Source organism: Epinephelus moara, chromosome 13, assembly GCF_006386435.1.
Source record: "Epinephelus moara isolate mb chromosome 13, YSFRI_EMoa_1.0, whole genome shotgun sequence".
Taxonomy (NCBI): domain Eukaryota; kingdom Metazoa; phylum Chordata; class Actinopteri; order Perciformes; family Serranidae; genus Epinephelus; species Epinephelus moara.
The window spans coordinates 36,255,009-36,272,917 of NC_065518.1; the positions used below are offsets into that span (position 1 = coordinate 36,255,009).

Sequence of the window (17,909 nt, forward strand, 5' to 3'; positions counted from 1 at the left end):
CAGATAAAGAAATGGACAAAGCATTATGCCAGAACACCGGTCACTTTTTTAAAGCGTTCCAGGAGACCTCAGAGGTTAGGAACAAGGACCCCTCTGTGCAGCAAATCTCATAGTAATATTATCACCAAAATCAATCTCAGTTAGGCAATGTACAGGGTCAGCGCAACCATAGACAGCATGGACAACTAGGTGAAGCCGCGAAATGTCTGCCATTAAGAGCTAGGGATGAATCCTGAAGGCATTTCCTGTGGAGAGAAAATGTACAATTTTTAGAGACCTCAAGAGAGCCTATCCCTTTACCTTTCTCTGACTGAGGCCTCCAGTGTTCATTTTATTGACAGAAACTATGACAAAAATGTTAGTGGTGGACTATTGGACATTTAAAACCAAGAATGGCCTTCTTTGTTATTTGTTGAGTGACAGGCTGGCAAACTCCAGTAAATAGCAAACTCCAGTAAATAGTCTGCGCCAGGATGTTTCACTAGCCAGCAAAAACACTCACACCTGAGCAGCGTCAGCCATTGGTGCAAGTTGTGAGCTGTAATTCAGCAGTAAATAATCAGCCATGTGTGTTTGACTGTTGATGGTGGAGCTGCTGAATGGATTTGTGGTATTTGTTAGTGGTGGCTGTTAGCAGTTAGCTCCACTTGTTAGCTGCTGAATGAAGCTTTAATGAAGTTATTTCTTTGCTTCTTAACAGTGGGATGGATAAGTCAGAGTTTACAATGAATCTGGGTACAAATCCTTGTTGTCTCAGATTAGTTATTCATGGTGTCAAAGTTTGTGAGAGCATAAAAAGAGAGATGTTGAGCTTTTCAAATGATGATCAGTAAGTGTGTGCTTGTACCACAATAGCCAGAATTATAATTATAATATTATTAATTTCATTAATGTTGTTGTAAGCTATTACCGTTACCATCTGTCCTGCATCTCTCTCTGTCTCTGTCTCTCTCTCTCTGTCTCTCTTTCTGTCTCATTGTGTCATACGGATTACTGTTAATTTATCTGTATGACATCTGTTTGCACGTCTGTCCATCCTGGAAGAGGGATCTGTCCTCAGTTGCTCTTCCTGAGGTTTCTACCATTTTTTCCCCCCCATTAAAGGGTTGTTTTGGGGGAGTTTTTCCTTATCCGCTGCGAGGGTCCTAAGGACAGAGGGATGTCGTATGCTGTAAAGCCCTGTGAGGCAAATTGTGATTTGTGATATTGGGCTTTATAAATAAAATTGATTGATTGATTGATTGATTGATTGATTGATTGATTGAAATCACCCCTTCAACCTGTCAAAAACCGCTAGAGAAATGCCAGTTTGTAAGTGTGTAGAAATTATTAGTAGTTGTAGGAAAGATTTGTCTAAATAACATATAGCCTGTCGCCTTGATTCTAATTTCTGATACATGGATTAGCCTGGATTAGTTTAAAGATTAAAACAAAACAAAACATAGAAAACATAATGACTAAAAGTTGACAAAAATGTCAGGAATTTCCATCGACTAAAACGTTTTGAATTTTCGTCGACTAAAACTAGATTAAAACTATGAAGGATAAAAATGACTAGAATGTGACTGAAACTAATAAGCATTTCTGTCCCAAGACTAATACTAAATCTAAAATAGCTGTCAAAATTAACACTGCACCAGACAATGATTTCCAACAGGTAAACAAAGACCTTATATTGCTCTCTTCAAAGCCATGAACTAACTAACTGATTGAAGCAGCAGTAGACCAGCAACTGTTGTGTCCAGCAAGCCAAAATGATTTGTCTGGTCAGTCTGGTGGCTTTAACGAGAGCATAGATGGGGACCTGAAGCGGTCAACAGTGGATTATATAAACGTATAGATTTTTTTTTTTAGGTGGGGCTTTTTAAGGTGGCTTAAATATGTTTTGCTGCTGCCCCTCATCCACAGCAGTACATTGCTAAGCTTCAGAGTTGGCAAACTCGGGGCGTGCCAACTGATAACTTTATATAAAACACTATGGATAAATTCCTTATACATACCCACTTCAAAAAATTTAAACTATCCCTTCAAGTCTAATATTTTTTCTCAAAATGATATTATAGCGACTGTCAGTGCGTGCGACGTGTCCAGAGTCTATCCAGATAAAGTAGGTGAAAAACTCAAAACACAGCCACATCAGGATTGACAGCCAGCCAGGGAGAACACACACAGGCATAGCGTTATCTGCCATCACCACCACTTTACTGCTGTGGCACTAGAGGCCTGTGTGCCTTTTGGAATCATTATCTTTCTGTAAGAAGAGCTACACTTCCACTTTGGCCCCAACAGTTTATCTTAGCAGTTGTCACTTGAATGAACTACAATGACTGGTGTCCATACTACAGGCATAAAACCTCAAACAGTTTTTTTTCTTTCTGAACAGTTTGTATTGCCGTGCTAATAAGATTTGTCTATCTCAGCAACACAAAACATAACTCCTCTCTAGTGTAACTGTATTTATTAGCCATTATTTGCATGCATACAATCCTTCAATACACCTCTGAAATTATTTGATTATTTGTACTTGACAGATATGTGATGCAACTGCCAAGCCACTCTATACTAATAAACACAAACACTAGAGACTGTCCCCCAAGAAGAACAATGGCATCGGACATTTGTTCTTACCTAATTACAACTTATGTTTAACCAACAAGCAACTACTTGCGCTTAATCCAAACCGTGATTATTCTTTCTGAACCAAGAATGTTTGCATTATACACGCAAACTACACATTACATTTGTACATTCCATAATTATTATATCACCGTTTCTAAAGTGACATAATATGTAAGCTGACTTTGTCATCTGGAGATGGAGGGGATGATGGATGGCATGTCACCTAGGTGAGACGCCTGCGAAGCTGTAGACCACTGTAACACTGTGTCCTTACAGCAAGCAAGTGTCCAACTGTCACGGCGCATCATGCTACATCAGAAGCTCTCTGCCCACACTGGATCCGTTAAATATGGAACCCTGTCATATCATGTAAACAAACCACATATTCAGCAGCTGTGGTCTCAGACTAACCACTGAAAAGATGTGTGAGTAGATACTTACATAATTAATCATATTCTAAAAAATTACAATCACGGGTAACTTACAGATATCATTGTTGTAGCTCCCATAACTATATCATACCACCTTCTCCACTTTGTAAAACAAGCTAGCTTGCTAGCAAGCTCACAGACACATTGTGGTGTTTTCCAGCAGCTTTTGCTTCAAGCTAAAACATGATCTTTTTCCCAACCTTACCCAAGTGATTTTTGTGCCTAAACCTAACCACACCTTCACCACAGTGTTGTTGGAAAACGTAAAGTTTTAATATATGAACTACAGGATTATGTACAAATGTACATTACCCATGGTTTGCGGAAACCTTAAATGGTAAAGGGACTGCACTTGTACAGCACCTGTCTAGTCTTCCAACCACTCAAAGCACTTTTACACTACATGTCACATTCATATACTTGTGGCTGAGGTTACCATACAGGGTGCCAACTGCTACTCAGTAACCATCACACAGTGATGGAACAGCCGTTGGGAGCAATTTGGGGCTCAGAAACTTGCCCAGGGATGCTTCGGCCTGGAGAAGCCAGGTATCGAACAACTGATCTTTCGATTAGTGAACGATAGGGGTGTAAATCACCAGTTAAATCACGATATGATATTATATTGATTATTTGGAAACAATACGATATTTTCCGATATTACAAAGTCTGCCATGATAAGAGTTCGGTTCGATACAATTCAGGGGTCTGCGATCGATATTAGGCGATATTAAATGGCCATTAAACACAATATGTTACAGAAGACACTGCCACCCCTTTCTTTTTTACTTTTGGCCATAAAACACATAACACACACACAACACATAAATAATAAGTACAGTAAAGTTCACTTTAAACTGACCCCACACAAATAAAACAGCAAATGGGATAAGTTAACCTTCAGGGCTTTCTGTCAGAGAGACCGTTCTGGAAGAAATCTTTTCATTTTAACCCAAACCATCCTCTTGTTTTTATAAAACCTCAAGAATATCTGGCTTAAAGCCCTGAAGGCAAACTTTTCCATCCAAACAGCCATAAAACACAGATTAACAACAAGATAATTCAACAGAAGTATAACATTCAGCTCAGTAATAACTGTTAAGGTTCATGGACAAACCATTGTTTTTTGCTAATCACCTATTATTAGCTTAAGCATGTTTGCATTGCATAAATTAGCCTATCGACTAGCAGACATTTTTCCTCTTCTCATGGCTTAACAAATTACATGCAACGTTATTATTTTTCTTACTCACAGGTGGTTTAAGTCACTCTATTTCCAGACAGAACAGCATGGTTGAATTTCAGTCTGCATGAACGGTTTTTCAGCCGAACATTGTTAAAACAGAGCAGCTAATGTTGCTAAAGCAAGAAGTTAGCGCAGTGAGACGCTTGTCCAGGCAGGTAATGTTGTGTCATGTTTTATCTCATTACAGCATTGTTTACATACGTCATGTGCTCTGTCTGTTGATCCTTATTTTCTCCGAAATCCAAAATATTTCCACTCTGCTGATTTATTCCCGAGTGAATAACAATATCCTCATTATCTTTCTCTTGGCTGCTTGCCATCTGCCAACTGCTGTTTGACAGTGACACAGACTTTCAAAATAAAAGCGTATCCTAAAGATGAAAATATGGATTAATTTTTTCACTTTGCATCGATGTGATTGGATCATTGATCATTAAATCGATATATCAATCAATCAGTTTTATTTATAAAGCCCAATATCACAAATCACAATTTGCCTCACAGGGCTTTACAGCATACGACATCCCTCTGTCCTTAGGACCCTTGCAGCGGATAAGGAAAAACTCCCCAAAAAAACACTATAACGTACAGAACAGATCAACATGGTAAATTAACAGTAATCCGTATGACACAGTGAGACAGAAGGAGAGACAGAGACGGAGAGAGATGCAGGACAGACAGTAATGACATTAGCTTACAACAACATTAAATAAAGTAATAATATTATAATTCTAATTACGGCTATTGTGGTACAATATGTTGAAAGTATATATTAATATACGATAGTATACATATGTGCCAATAATCATATGCGTATAATAACAGTAGAAGTATGACTAATGATAACAGCAGCAGGAGGCATCAGGCAGGACCACGGCAGCAGCACAACCACACACGTCACACTATCCAGGCACAGCTGCGATATAAGTTAACCTGCGAGACAGTGGAGCACAAAGGCTCCGCAGAAGAAGCCGAGTTAGTGACATGCAGTACAGCCGAGTTAGCGAGATGCAGTAACAGGACATTAGTGTTAGCAAAGGAGAGAGAGAGAGAGAGAGAGAGAGAGAGAAGGAGAGAAGGTGCTCGGTGTATTATAGGAGGTCCCCCGGCAGACTAGGCCTAAGTCAGCCTAACTAGCCACTAGCCTGAGCCAGCCCTAACTATAAGCTTTATCAAAAAGGAAAGTGTTGAGTCTAGTCTTTGTGGAGACGGTGTCTGCCTCCTGGACCACAACAGGAAGATGATTCCACAGGAGAGGAGCCTGATACCTGAAGGCCTGATCTACTTTTGGTGACTTTAGGGACCACGAGTAACCCTGCATTCTCAGAGCGCAGTGTTCTGGTGGGATAATAGGGCACTATGAGCTCTCTAAGATATGACGGAGCCTGACCATTTAAAGCTTTGTAAGTTAGGAGTAGGATTTTTAATTAAATTCTGGATTTTACAGGGAGCCAGTGCAGAGAAGCTAAAACAGGAGAAATATGATCTTGTTTCTTAGTTCCTGTTAGTACACGTGCCGCTGCGTTCTGAATTAGCTGTAGAGTTTTTAAAGACTTATTAGAGCTACCTGATAATAGGGAATTACGGTAATCCAGCCCAGAGGTAACAAAAGCGTGGACCAATTTTTCTGCATCTTTTCGGGTCAGGACAGGGCTAATGTTCGCAATATTACGCAGATGAAAAAAACGCAGTCCGTGAGGTTTGTTTTAAATGGGAATTAAAAGACAAATCTTGGTCAAATATTACTCCTAGGTTTCTTACAGTAGTGCTAGAGGCCAGAGCAATGCCATCCAGAGAAACTATGTCATCAGATAAAGAGTCTCTGAGTTGTTTGGGGCCAAGAACAATAACTTCAGTTTTGTCTGAATTTAACATCAGGAAATTGGTGCTCATCCAGGTTTTTATGTCTTTAAGGCATTTTTGAAGTTTAGTTAATTGATCAGTTTTTTATGGCTTTACAGATAAATACAATTGTGTATCATCTATATAACAATGGAAATTTACAGAGTGATTTCTAATGATGTTACCTAAGCTACCTAAGGGAAGCATATATAGAGTGAATAGGATTGGTCCGAGCACAGAACCTTGTGGAACTCCAAAACAAACTTTAGTACGCAGAGATGATTCATCATAAACATGATCGAACTGAAAACGATCAGATAAATAAGATTTAAACCAGCTTAGTGCAGAACCTTTTAGGCCAATTAAATGTTCCAGTCTCTATAGCAGAATTTGATGGTCAATTGTGTCAAATGCCGCAATAAGATCTAATAAAACAAGTACAGAGACGAGTTCTTTGTCTGAAACAATCAGAAGATCATTTGTAATTTTAACTAGTGCTGTCTCAGTGCTATGATGCACTCTAAATCCTGACTGAAATTCCTCAAATAAATTATTATCAAGGATCTTTGAAAGAAAGGGAAGATTAGATATTGGTCAATAGTTGGCTAACACCTCTGGATCCAGGGTGGGCTTTTTTAGAAGAGGTTTAATTACAGCTACCTTAAAGGACATGTCTAATATGTGAGTGTTAACTAAAGGTAAGACTTCCTTAAGTAGCCTAGTTGGGATGGGGTCTAAGAGACACGACGATTTAGATGAAGAAATCATTGCGGTTAATTGTTGAAGAGAAACCGGGGAGAAGCTAACTAAATATATATTAGGTCTTACAGTTGTGTTTGAAGGCAGATTGGTTCCGTTTCAGGGCAGGAGGTCATGAATTTTGTCTCTAGTAGTTAGAATTTTGTCATAATCATTACTGCTAAGGGCTAAAGGAATACAAGGCTCAATAAAGCTGTGACTCTCAGTCATCCTGGCTACAGTGCTGAAAAGAAACCTGGGGTTGTTCTTATTTTCTTCTATTAATGCTGAGTAATAGTTTGCTCTGGCATTGCGGAGGCCCCTCTTATTCGCTTTGAGACTTTATTCCCAGACTAAACGAGATTCTTCCAGTTTGGTTAATCACCAATTCCTTTCAAATTTTCGCAAAATTTGTCTAATTGTCAGGTTTGAGAGTTGTACCAAGGAGCGAACTTTCTATGCTTTGTTAAATTCTTAAAGAGGTGCTACAGAGTCGAGTGTTCGCAGCAAGCCTGCAGCGCTATCGACAAGATGATCAATTTGGGAGAGGTTAAAGTCGGTACGGGAAAACTGGACATGGTATTAAATTCAACGTCGATGGAATCTTTGCCTTAAATTTTGCAACAGCACTATCTGATAAACATCTAGTATAGTAACTGTTGCTGAGTGGCGTGTAATAGAGTAAAAAGAAATCAAAAGTTATTAAATAATGATCTGATAGAGAGGGATTCTGTGGAAAGACTGTTAGGTTATCACTTTCAATTCCAGACGTCAGAACTAAAACACCCCCAGTGAACGATTCACTCTACATCTGAGCTACAGCCACCCCTACAATACAAACATTTTTTTCTAGCAGTTGGGTTGCCCTAAACCAAAGCAAACCTTTAAGGTATTTTATAACACATCTTTTAGCCTCCCTGATTATGTAATTCCTTGTGTTTCTTGACCCCTTGGATCTATTTCTATTGATGTTGCTGTGTTCTGACATCTTAGCAATTAACCTGGTAAGTACATAGTCATAGAAACTGATAGAACTGATTGGAGCAACAAAAATAAAACACACGTTTCAACAACAGAAATGTTTGGTTTGAAGGACTGATGTCAGTAGGCTCTACAAGTACAGTAAGCCAGGGAAATCTCGTGTAAATTGGACTAAATGTGATTAAACAGGTGTCCATGGTTCTGTCGTATCTCTTCGCAAGTTTATAAAGTTAGAATTCCTTATTTACACCACAGTAAGTTTAACAACACTGTTCAGGTTTAACACAGAGCCCTTCACACAGGCAGTAATCAGTGAGAGCAGAGATGATTCTTCAGCCCTCACTCTCTGCCTGCTTTAAGCTCATTGACATAGATAGATGAGGCTTTGCAGTTTAGGGTTTGGAGGCATGTTTTAGCGCATATGGGCTGTTTGAGTGAGCTGCATCTCCAGGCCCAGCCTAACACAAAGACAAGGTCTCATGAGCAAGCTACGTCCTGGGGCTCAGTAAGTCACGGATGACTGATGCCGTGGAGATTGTAATTGTATGGCACTTATCTGCTCTCCCACAGGGCCTCTGCAAACCAGCAGAGCAACTGTATCCTACAGCAAACATACACACACACACACACACACATCCCAAACTCCATTCTGTGTGTGGAGGCTTTCATTCAATCTGCTAATTCAATTAGGGCCAGTTGTTTCTGTAAATGCATGTGCAGCAGAGTCTACGATGGTAATAGGAACAGAGAATAGAAGCACACACACACACACCACAATGATGAGATGGTAATTAAAGTATAATCAGGGCTCCCGTCTGTGGTTTGATGTCCTGTGTTTCCAACTTTACTTACTGTAAGTCCTGCTCTGTTTCCCATGTTTGTCTAATCAGCCTGACATGTCTCTGGCGTCTGCTTCTGGATGTAGACCTCCTCCTGACCTGCAGCTCTCTCATCTGTGCTTTGTGTCTTTTTCTTCTTCTCTTCTTTTCCCCGTTTGTTTCATAATTTAATTTCGGGACTTCCCTCCTTTTGTCGCTTGATTTTCAACCCCACCTCCTGGCCACTGCAGGGCTTTGGGTTTGTAACATTTGAAACGAGTGCAGATGCTGACCGTGCACGAGAGAAACTAAATGGTACAATCGTAGAGGGACGCAAAATAGAGGTGCCTTCCTTTTCTTGTATCTTCTTACCTCTTGCTCCCCCCCCCTTTTTACTTTTTCCCCGACTCTCTGTCCTTTCTCTGCCTGCCTGATGTTTCCTGCAATACTCCCTCCCCTCTCTTACTCCGTCCATTCCCTCTCTCCCACCTGCCTGCTGCACCTTGAACGCTGCATGCCGAACCCTGATCCGTAAGTGTGTGTGACAAAGAGAATGACAGACTTACTCAGTGGTGTGTAATTGCGTGGCAGTGTTTTTTGACACAAATGGTAGATTCCACTTTGCTCATGATGGAGTGTGTCATGTGTGTTTGTATCTGTGGTGTATGCATGAGATGACAGTGGTTTTGCAGTGAGGTAAAAACTCCCCTGGTAAAAATGAACTCCTTCCAAGTGATGATCAAATGCCAGTGTGTCTTACACATTGTTCAGACTTGTTGCCCTCAAAACGTAGCAGTTGGTGTTCCATTTTGATGTGACCATCCTCTTGCGTGGAGTCAAATCTCACCCATCTTTCCATCTGTCTGCTCACTCTTTTCCTGTCCCCAGTTTTCTTTTTAACTCACCAGGGTTCATCTAACAGAGAAATCTTGAGGCTGTTTCACATGTTGATATTTTTGACTGCGTCACAAGACTTGTATTTTACCTTAACAACTATTTACATTCAGTAATCTCACATGCAGCAACCCTGTCTCTACTACTACTACTGCTGCTACTGATACTTAGGTGATGCACAATATTATCAACATGTCATCAGTATCAGCCAATATTGGCTTTAAAATGAACTATCAGAATCAGCCAACATGCTTTTTCTTATTTTGCCAATGAATGAATATTACATACATTGAGAAGAATTGTACATCATGTCTCCATCTGCTGGTGGGCCATCACGATAAGAGTATGCATGTTTAATATGATAGGATATGATAATATGATTCCACTACAGAAGAGACTTGATGATCACTAAAGTTTGATGGGGAAAAAAAGTGGATACATTGATATCTGTATTGGTTATCATCCAAATGACATGTTATATATTGGCATATCGGATATCGAAAAAAAAATCCAATATCATGCATCCCTACTAATACTAAAACTAATACTAATTAATAATTCTATGTCTTCCTGTTAAAGTTTTTAGGAAACAAAAACACTGCCTGTATAATCAGTTTTGGTATAGATGTTACGACACTGTGTTAGATGATAACCACTGCTGCGGGGTTTCTGCCAAAGTAGCAAAATATGAAGAGTAGGGATGAAATCACATTGTGCTGTGTTAGCTCATGCTAACCAGACAGAAAGAGCAAGAGGAGAGCATCTCACGAAAAAGGTCCTTGTTGTCCTTGATCCTTGTTATGGCAACAGCTGCCACCAATACCAACCCCACAAACACAGATTCTAATTCTGTAGGAAACCCTGAATACTCATAATTATAATAAGCACACAATCTGGGACAATATCACAATTATTTTGTCCATTGTCATTTGACCCCACAATTTTATTTCAAAACATGTCTATAAACATGGCAACATGCACCACAATTTTATAGAAAAGCTGAATCAGGTATTTCAGGCCGCAACAATCACTAAAACAGCCCATGAAATCCCAGAGGGACTGCATAATGCTCACCAGTAAAGTTTTTTTTCTTCTTTTGTTTGTTTTTGGGTTTTTTTGGGTGAAGAGTTGGTGGATCGTGGCTGAACAAAAAACAAGACTTTGACACTGAGAGCAGCGGTTCTGCATGTGGTTGGATTAGACAACAAAAGCACTTTGGTTTTAGTGAAGGAGAGGTTGTGGTTTTGGATACATGATAAAGTAAAACATGCTTCATTCCTCAAGTCACTTTTGAAATTTCCCATCATCTTTCTTAACCTTAACCAAAGGCTTTGAGTGCCTAAAAAGGACGATAAAAAATGTAGTGATGCTTTTGTCCCAGTGAGCAGATCTTGTCCTGCAAGAGCAAATACTGTTGGAAAACAAATGAAATACTGACATAAGGACATTTTAATGACTTGGCAAATGACTCGTTATGTTAAAAGCAAATATAATCTGGATGGCATTACATTTCCCCCAAACATATTTGCTGTTGCCAAATGTGTGGTATATAAATGTGATTTTTAGGAGACCGAACTGCATGCAATACAGCCTGCCAGGAGGTCAGGTAAAAATGAGCTGTAAGCCCCTGTTGAGAAATTATTAGCTTATTAATCAGCTCATTTGCCATCTTAATAAGTCAGCAGCAGGAGACATAGCATTCAAAACAAGGTAACAGTGGCTGTACATGGAATACATATGGCAACACAAAATTTCACCCCATACATTAGAAGAAGAGAATTACCAGCGGTGACAGCAGCCTGTTCTCATTTCCAGGGCGTCAAATACATCAGCTTGGTCACTGGCACTCTTTAGCCTCTGTACAAGATCAGCCCGTTCTTATTCCCAACACATCAAATACTGCCGCTTTTTCAGTGAACCTCAGCGTCAGATACCCACACACAGAGTCACCCTTTGCAGGAGTATGATTGATGGGCAGTGGCTGTTTCTGACACAGGGGGCAAAAACTCTAGTATAAAGAGTGAGAACGTCTGCATAACGTCAGTGGAATGGGAGGTGGGTGGGTTAAAAAAAACCTCTGACCTTTCACCTGTAAGCTCGCTTTGTTTCCCGTGTGAAACCAAGGCCTCTAGTTTCGCAGACCAGGCGAGGCGGAAGCGCAGCGCACCTGCGCTTTGCCAACTGGGTGTGGCCAGGCGGATTTTGCAAGTTTGGCACACCGTGCGCGCTGGCGCAGCTACTCCTCTTTCCCACCTCTGTCCCTCCTACCTGCGCAAGTCGGAAAGAGGGAGGAGAGAAGGCGTGGAGTGGGTTTTACACAGCCGATTCACATCACACCAATCAAATGAGCCCCTCTCCTCGCCCTTAATGCGCCACGCGAAGGCGTAATGAGAGTTTACTCAATTCGCCATGGCAGAAGAGAGCAGCAGCATCAGACGGCCAAACTTCTCCCAGGAGGAAACTGATGTTTTGGTCCGGGAGGTCCAAGCTCGCAGTGTCCGAATATACGGAACTGCAAGCAGACCTCCACGGGCTGATGATGCAAAGGTAGCCTGGGAGGAGGTCACCACAATTGTAAATCAATGTTGCGTTTCTCTCGTGCGCGCGCGCTCTCTCTCTTTCTCTCTCGCAGTCTCACTCTGTTTCTTTTCTTTTGACTTTTCTAAGATGACAGATGCTGAATATATACTGCCTATCTGATGCTGTAGCTGTTTGTGGTTGGCTGAGAGGAATGTGAACTCATTAATTTGCAGCTGTGTTAAACAAATCAGGTTGGGTTTCCATTACGCGTGCCAAACGGTGCCAATCCCCTTTGATCTGACATCAGATGTGACAGGACAGCAGATATGGAGATACATTTATGTGCTGATTGCAGATAGTTGCATTGAATAGTGGTTTTTGTGGCTATTTATTGCATTGTTAATGTGCCTGACATTCTGGAAACCTGTCTGTGAGGTTTTGGTGACGTGTGCGCACTGTCCGCCGGTCAGCCAAACTTACACTTACACTGGCTGCGCTCCGCCTGCGTTGACAGTAGACCTGGTTTCAGCTGGCAAGCTTTTAGTGCGCCTTCGGCGAAGCCTTTTGGCACGAAAGTGTCACTGCGCCAAGCTGGATCTGTCGACACCTCCCCCAGCTGCGCCGCCACACCCATCTCAGTGCACCTCGGTCTGCTAAACTACCAAACTGAGCGCGCCTCGGGTTGCGCTGCTCGAAACTAGCTCTGCGTGGGGTTCGCCACCCTGCGCCACCTTGCGCTGCGCCGGGAAACTAGAGGCCCAAAAGTCAATGGAGTTATTAAACATAGTGTGCTAGCATGCTACACTAGTGACATTACATTAGTAACAGGTGCACTTATTTTAAGCTGAACCATGACGTTTTTTTCTAAATCTAACCATGGACTTTTGTTGCCTAAATTTAAGGAAGTAAACCTAAAAACAAAGTGTTTTACTTACATTGTAAGTTTTTTTTTTTTTTTTTTTTTAAATTGTATGCATGTATTGAGTAGAAACTGTACATTTCCTGTGAAAATGGAAGTTTATTTTTACAACAAACAACGCAATTAACAAGTGTAAATTAACACGCCATCCCTGAAAGTCGAAAACTGATGAAGGAGGGAACCTAGTGCATCTTTGACATTTAGACCTACTGCAAAAGCAGTGATATTTGACAAGTTGGGATGAGAAAGTGTTGTTGAGACGCACCAAGCTTTGACCGAGCTCCACTGAAACCCATCTACAGCAATAATAGACACTTGGTTTGCTAGCAACTATCGTAGTATAAAGAATGAGACAGTCCGTGTAGGCTGGAGGTTGGACTCGGTTAACTAACACAGGACTTTCACCCAAGAGACTGCTGTTTGTGTCCCCTGTGAAACTAAAAATCAACATTATTTTATTACTTCTTTTTTTTTCCCTTCAAAATGTAGTTAGTCATGTGACTTATGTGGCGTACTAATGAAGATATGTTCATAACTGAAGTAACATTACAAATCAGGAATGCACCATATTGAATTTTATGCACGATATCTGATATGCCGATATATAACAATGTGTTTGGCTGATAACAGATACTGCTATTGATATATCTGTTTTTTTCCCCACCTTATATTAGTGATCATCAAGTCTATTCTGTAGTGTAATTAACATCATATTATGCATGCATAGTCTTACTGCGATGGCCTAATAACAGATGGAGATATGAAATACATAATAATATGTATGAATATTCATTCATTGAGCAAAATAATCAAAACCATGTTGACCGATTCTAATAATTAATTTCAAAGCCAATATTGCCCAATACTGATGAAGTGGTAATATTATCATGCGTCCCTATTACAAATTATTTTAACCCCTTTTTTCCAAACCTAACCAAGTAGATTTGTTGCCTGAACTTAAAGTAATCTTAGTGCAGAAACCTACATTTCCTGTAAACACAGAAGTTTATTTTAAAAAGACACAGTGCATGTCACAAGCAGAAACTGACACCTGATACCTTGAGTGTAACGCATAAGGCGAGTTGGGAGGTAGAAGAAACATTGTTGTTGGTGTACATCAGAGCAAATGGAATAGATGTAGGACGATTTCTGTAACTATTTGGATAGAAAATACATTGTGACACAAAAGCACCTCCAAAAAGCTTTTTAAAGCTTTATTTTTTTAGATTTTAAATCAAAATCATGAAAACACACAGACATTACAGTTTTACAAACTGTAATGTCTGTGTGTTTTCATTTTTAAAAGTTTGAATTTTCCCTCATTCATTTTCTCTGATGTTGCTGAATGTATTTCAACATCACACCTGTGACTTGTTGCATGTACCCTCACTTGCTCGAGTGATAAAATATAAGCATGGCATGGAGAGTGGTTGTGAGGTGGATTATCCAAAGTTCTTTCTTGTTTATGTGTGTTTTTGTGTATCTGCTCTCACACTAACTGCTGTTTGTCTGTTGATAGGTAAACAATGCCACAGCCAGAGTAATGACCAACAAAAAGTTGGCAAACCCTTATACAAACGGTAAGACTTCAGCCTGTTTTCCATGTCTTGCAAGCTCCTTTGTGCACCTTTTAATTGCTGCTTTCCTTTACTTTTTCCCTCTCTCATGTCTTATTCTCCTACTCTTAGTTTCCTCTGTTTTCTCCACTCTCTGTTTGTCTTGCCCATTATTCCATTCCACTGCCAGTATCAGAGCTGGCTACATTACAGAGCAACAGATCTTATGGTTTTATAGCAGGAGTAAATCATTCTGATCCAATTCTACCCACTCAGCTTGGACTGGGAGTGGAAAAGAAACCAAAAGCCAGGCAGCAGATTCTACCCTCATACAAAATGAGTTGTTCACATTTGATTAACAAAATCAATATTTGTCGAAGAGGCGGTCGATTTGGTTTGAAATATTGTGCAAATAGCAAAGTGAAATATTTTCTTACTCAGCAGGGATAAAAGGAAAAGAGCAGCGGAGAAAAGAGCATGGCTGGAGATGGAGGGGGGATATCAAAAAGGAGGGGATGGGGGTGTTCTAAATGTATGGAGCCAATAAAAAAGAGTGAGGAGTCACACCTAAAGTTGGAGAGAAGGGCCATTAGGGTGTGTTTCTCTACTCCATCTCTCTTGCAGACTGTCATTCATGTGAATAGAATGAAAGAGTGGAGGAGGGAGAGAGGGAGTGAACGGCAGAGACAGTGCAAAGCAAGAGAAGCAAAGAGGGAGAGAGAGAGGATGGATGAACAAGGGGAGGAATTAAATGGCCAGACATGTCAGCACCCCTCTCTTACACACACGTGCACGCGTGCACACACACACACACACACACACACACACAGACGCACACCTCCATCTTGTTTGAGGGTGCAGAGAGAGAGAATGAGCCCTGAAGGGTTTTCCATTCATCACTGTCATCAGGCCCCAAGCACACACACAACACACACACACACACACACACACACTCGTATTTCCTCCCAGCTCATCTCTCTCTCTCACCATCTTCCTCAGTTCTGGCTTTAGCAGTTGAGCAAGCTGTTGCCAAACATCAAAAATTCAATTAAATAAAAAAAGACAAGAAGAACTACAGAGCACATCAATCAACATTTCTTATGACCACATTTGTACGAATGTGTAGGATAAATAGAAGAGGAAGAACAAGGGTCTGCAGTTGGTTTTTAATTTTACAAGATGTACCGCCAAACAGGAGAATATGCACTGAAACAAGATGACACAATATTTTAAGATTAAGGAGACCACCTCTCATCATTAGCCCTTTTTGCATAGAGAAGACGCTATAGGGCCACCACGAAGTCCCTTCTTTACTGCGTCCTTGTAGTTTTACACAAAAACTTAACAATGGCGACATCATGCCGCTCCAGTGTGTGATTTTAAACAGCATGCCTGCATTTGCGGAATCAAAAAAGGTGTGATGGCCATGGCTTCTATCACAACAGTGTCAGCCTCTAGCGTGACGTATAACATATGTGTCGGCAGCGCTTTATAAACAATAACATTGGCATAACATGGCAATAACAACCATTTACTATCTCTGTATATGGCACTTGATCTCATCCTCTGCTCGGAGGGTAAGGACACAACAATGAAAGTCCAGGCAGAAATCCAAGTAGGGCAGGCGGGAGGGGTGCTGGATGGGTCCAACAACCACTAAACTTTCACCCTGGAGGCAGGTGTTCAGTTCCCGTAAGATTGTAAAACCAAACCCTGTTCGTTCTTCCTAAACTCAATCACGTACTTTTGTTGGCAAAACCCAACCACGTACATTTGTTGTTGAAGTAAAAAAAAATGTCAATCACCATGTTGTGCCAATGTAGTGCGTTTATTTTGAAAGAGACTGGATGCAAACTGTACATTTTCAGTGAAAATAGAAATGTGTTTTGAAAACACACAATGCATGTAAGAGGCTGAAGTTGACAGCCTATCAGAACATCAACAACCAACACACCTAGAGTACCTTGCATGTCATACGTTGACGTGAAAAGTCCATGACTAAACATGGATATGTGACAAGGTCGAAGTAAGAATGTGTTGGGTAAAAAAATTTTCAAGCAGTGATATATTTCTTTAATTGTAAAGTACACATAGGGTGGGTCAAACAAGCATGGACTTTCAACCAGGAGACTGATGTTTGTGTCCCGTGTGAAACCAAAAGTACTCAAAGTACATTATGTACCACACATTTTTTTTTTTTTTTCTGTAAACCTAACCAAGTGTTTTCCTTTCCATAAACCTAACCACACTGCAACCATTTCACAGTTTAAACTACATTAACCATGTGTTTGAAACTGTGACTGTTCGTAATACAATTTGCATTGGAGTTGTTTATGACATTTTACATAGTTTTAACACATTTCATGTAATGCGTTGTTACGAAGTCAGGTCGATTTCATGTATTTCTATTAGACAGTGTTGGATATACTGTAACTACTAGCCAGCAAAGGTTTTGGAGGTTTTTCAAAGAGATGCCTTTGCATGTAGCATTTTGATGCAACATGTTGAAGACATTATGTATGATGCCCTGTTGGATGGACAAATATAGCAGTTAAGGCTGATATTCTGATATCTTTTATTTTAAAAGAGAGGAATTAATAGTATCGCAAATCTGTAGAAAAGATACAAGTTCATGCAGCAATGCTAACATATACCCTGTGTGTGTGTGTGTGTGTGTGTGTGTGTGTTTCTCCTGTGCAGGCTGGAAGCTGAATCCAGTGGTTGGAGCAGTATATGGCCCTGAATTTTATGCAGGTAAAGAATCACACAGTTCTGAAAAGAGAAGAATGCATGAAGAAAACCAGCTATAAAGCAGAGTCCTTATTTCTACTGCTCAGTCTATATCCACTCATCTGTTTTTATCCTCACACCCCGCCCTTTGTCTTCACTCCATGTGTTGTGTAAAAGGTGTGAGCATCCACCTTGTGAATCAGACCAATCTTGACACAGCTTACAGATGTAAATGTTACCAGGTGTGTGTGTGTGTGTGTGTGTGTGTGTGTGTATGAGGGGTCAAACGTTTCACCCAACCACACTACAACGCGTCACTTGCGCCTACTTAGGACACATCACAGATAATAATAATAATATAATAATACATTTTATTTCTTAGGCGCCTTTCTGTCACTCAAGGACACCTTACAATGGATAAAAGACAATGCACAGTACACAATAAAATCAATTAAAATAATTTAAAATAAGATTACAAAAGAAAATCACAAAAAGTACACACGAGTAAAAACAGTTAGATGTGGACAGGAAATGGGGTTAGTGAAGGGAAAAGGCGATCTTAAACAGGTGTGTTTTGAGTCGGGACTTGAATTGTGATAGTGTACTGATGTTCCT

General features: G+C 40.4%; 1 protein-coding gene across 1 annotated transcript in view; it reads left to right on the forward strand.

The window, feature by feature from the left end:
• LOC126399942 (RNA binding protein fox-1 homolog 3-like) overlaps positions 1–17,909 on the forward strand; it is a 414,850-nt gene that overhangs the window by 277,470 nt on the left and 119,471 nt on the right. Inside the window, exons 5-7 of the mRNA XM_050060302.1 lie at positions 8,927–9,019; positions 14,528–14,588; positions 17,265–17,318. Of these exons, the coding sequence (XP_049916259.1) occupies positions 8,927–9,019; positions 14,528–14,588; positions 17,265–17,318 (208 nt within the window). The remainder of the gene's footprint in view (positions 1–8,926; positions 9,020–14,527; positions 14,589–17,264; positions 17,319–17,909) is intronic.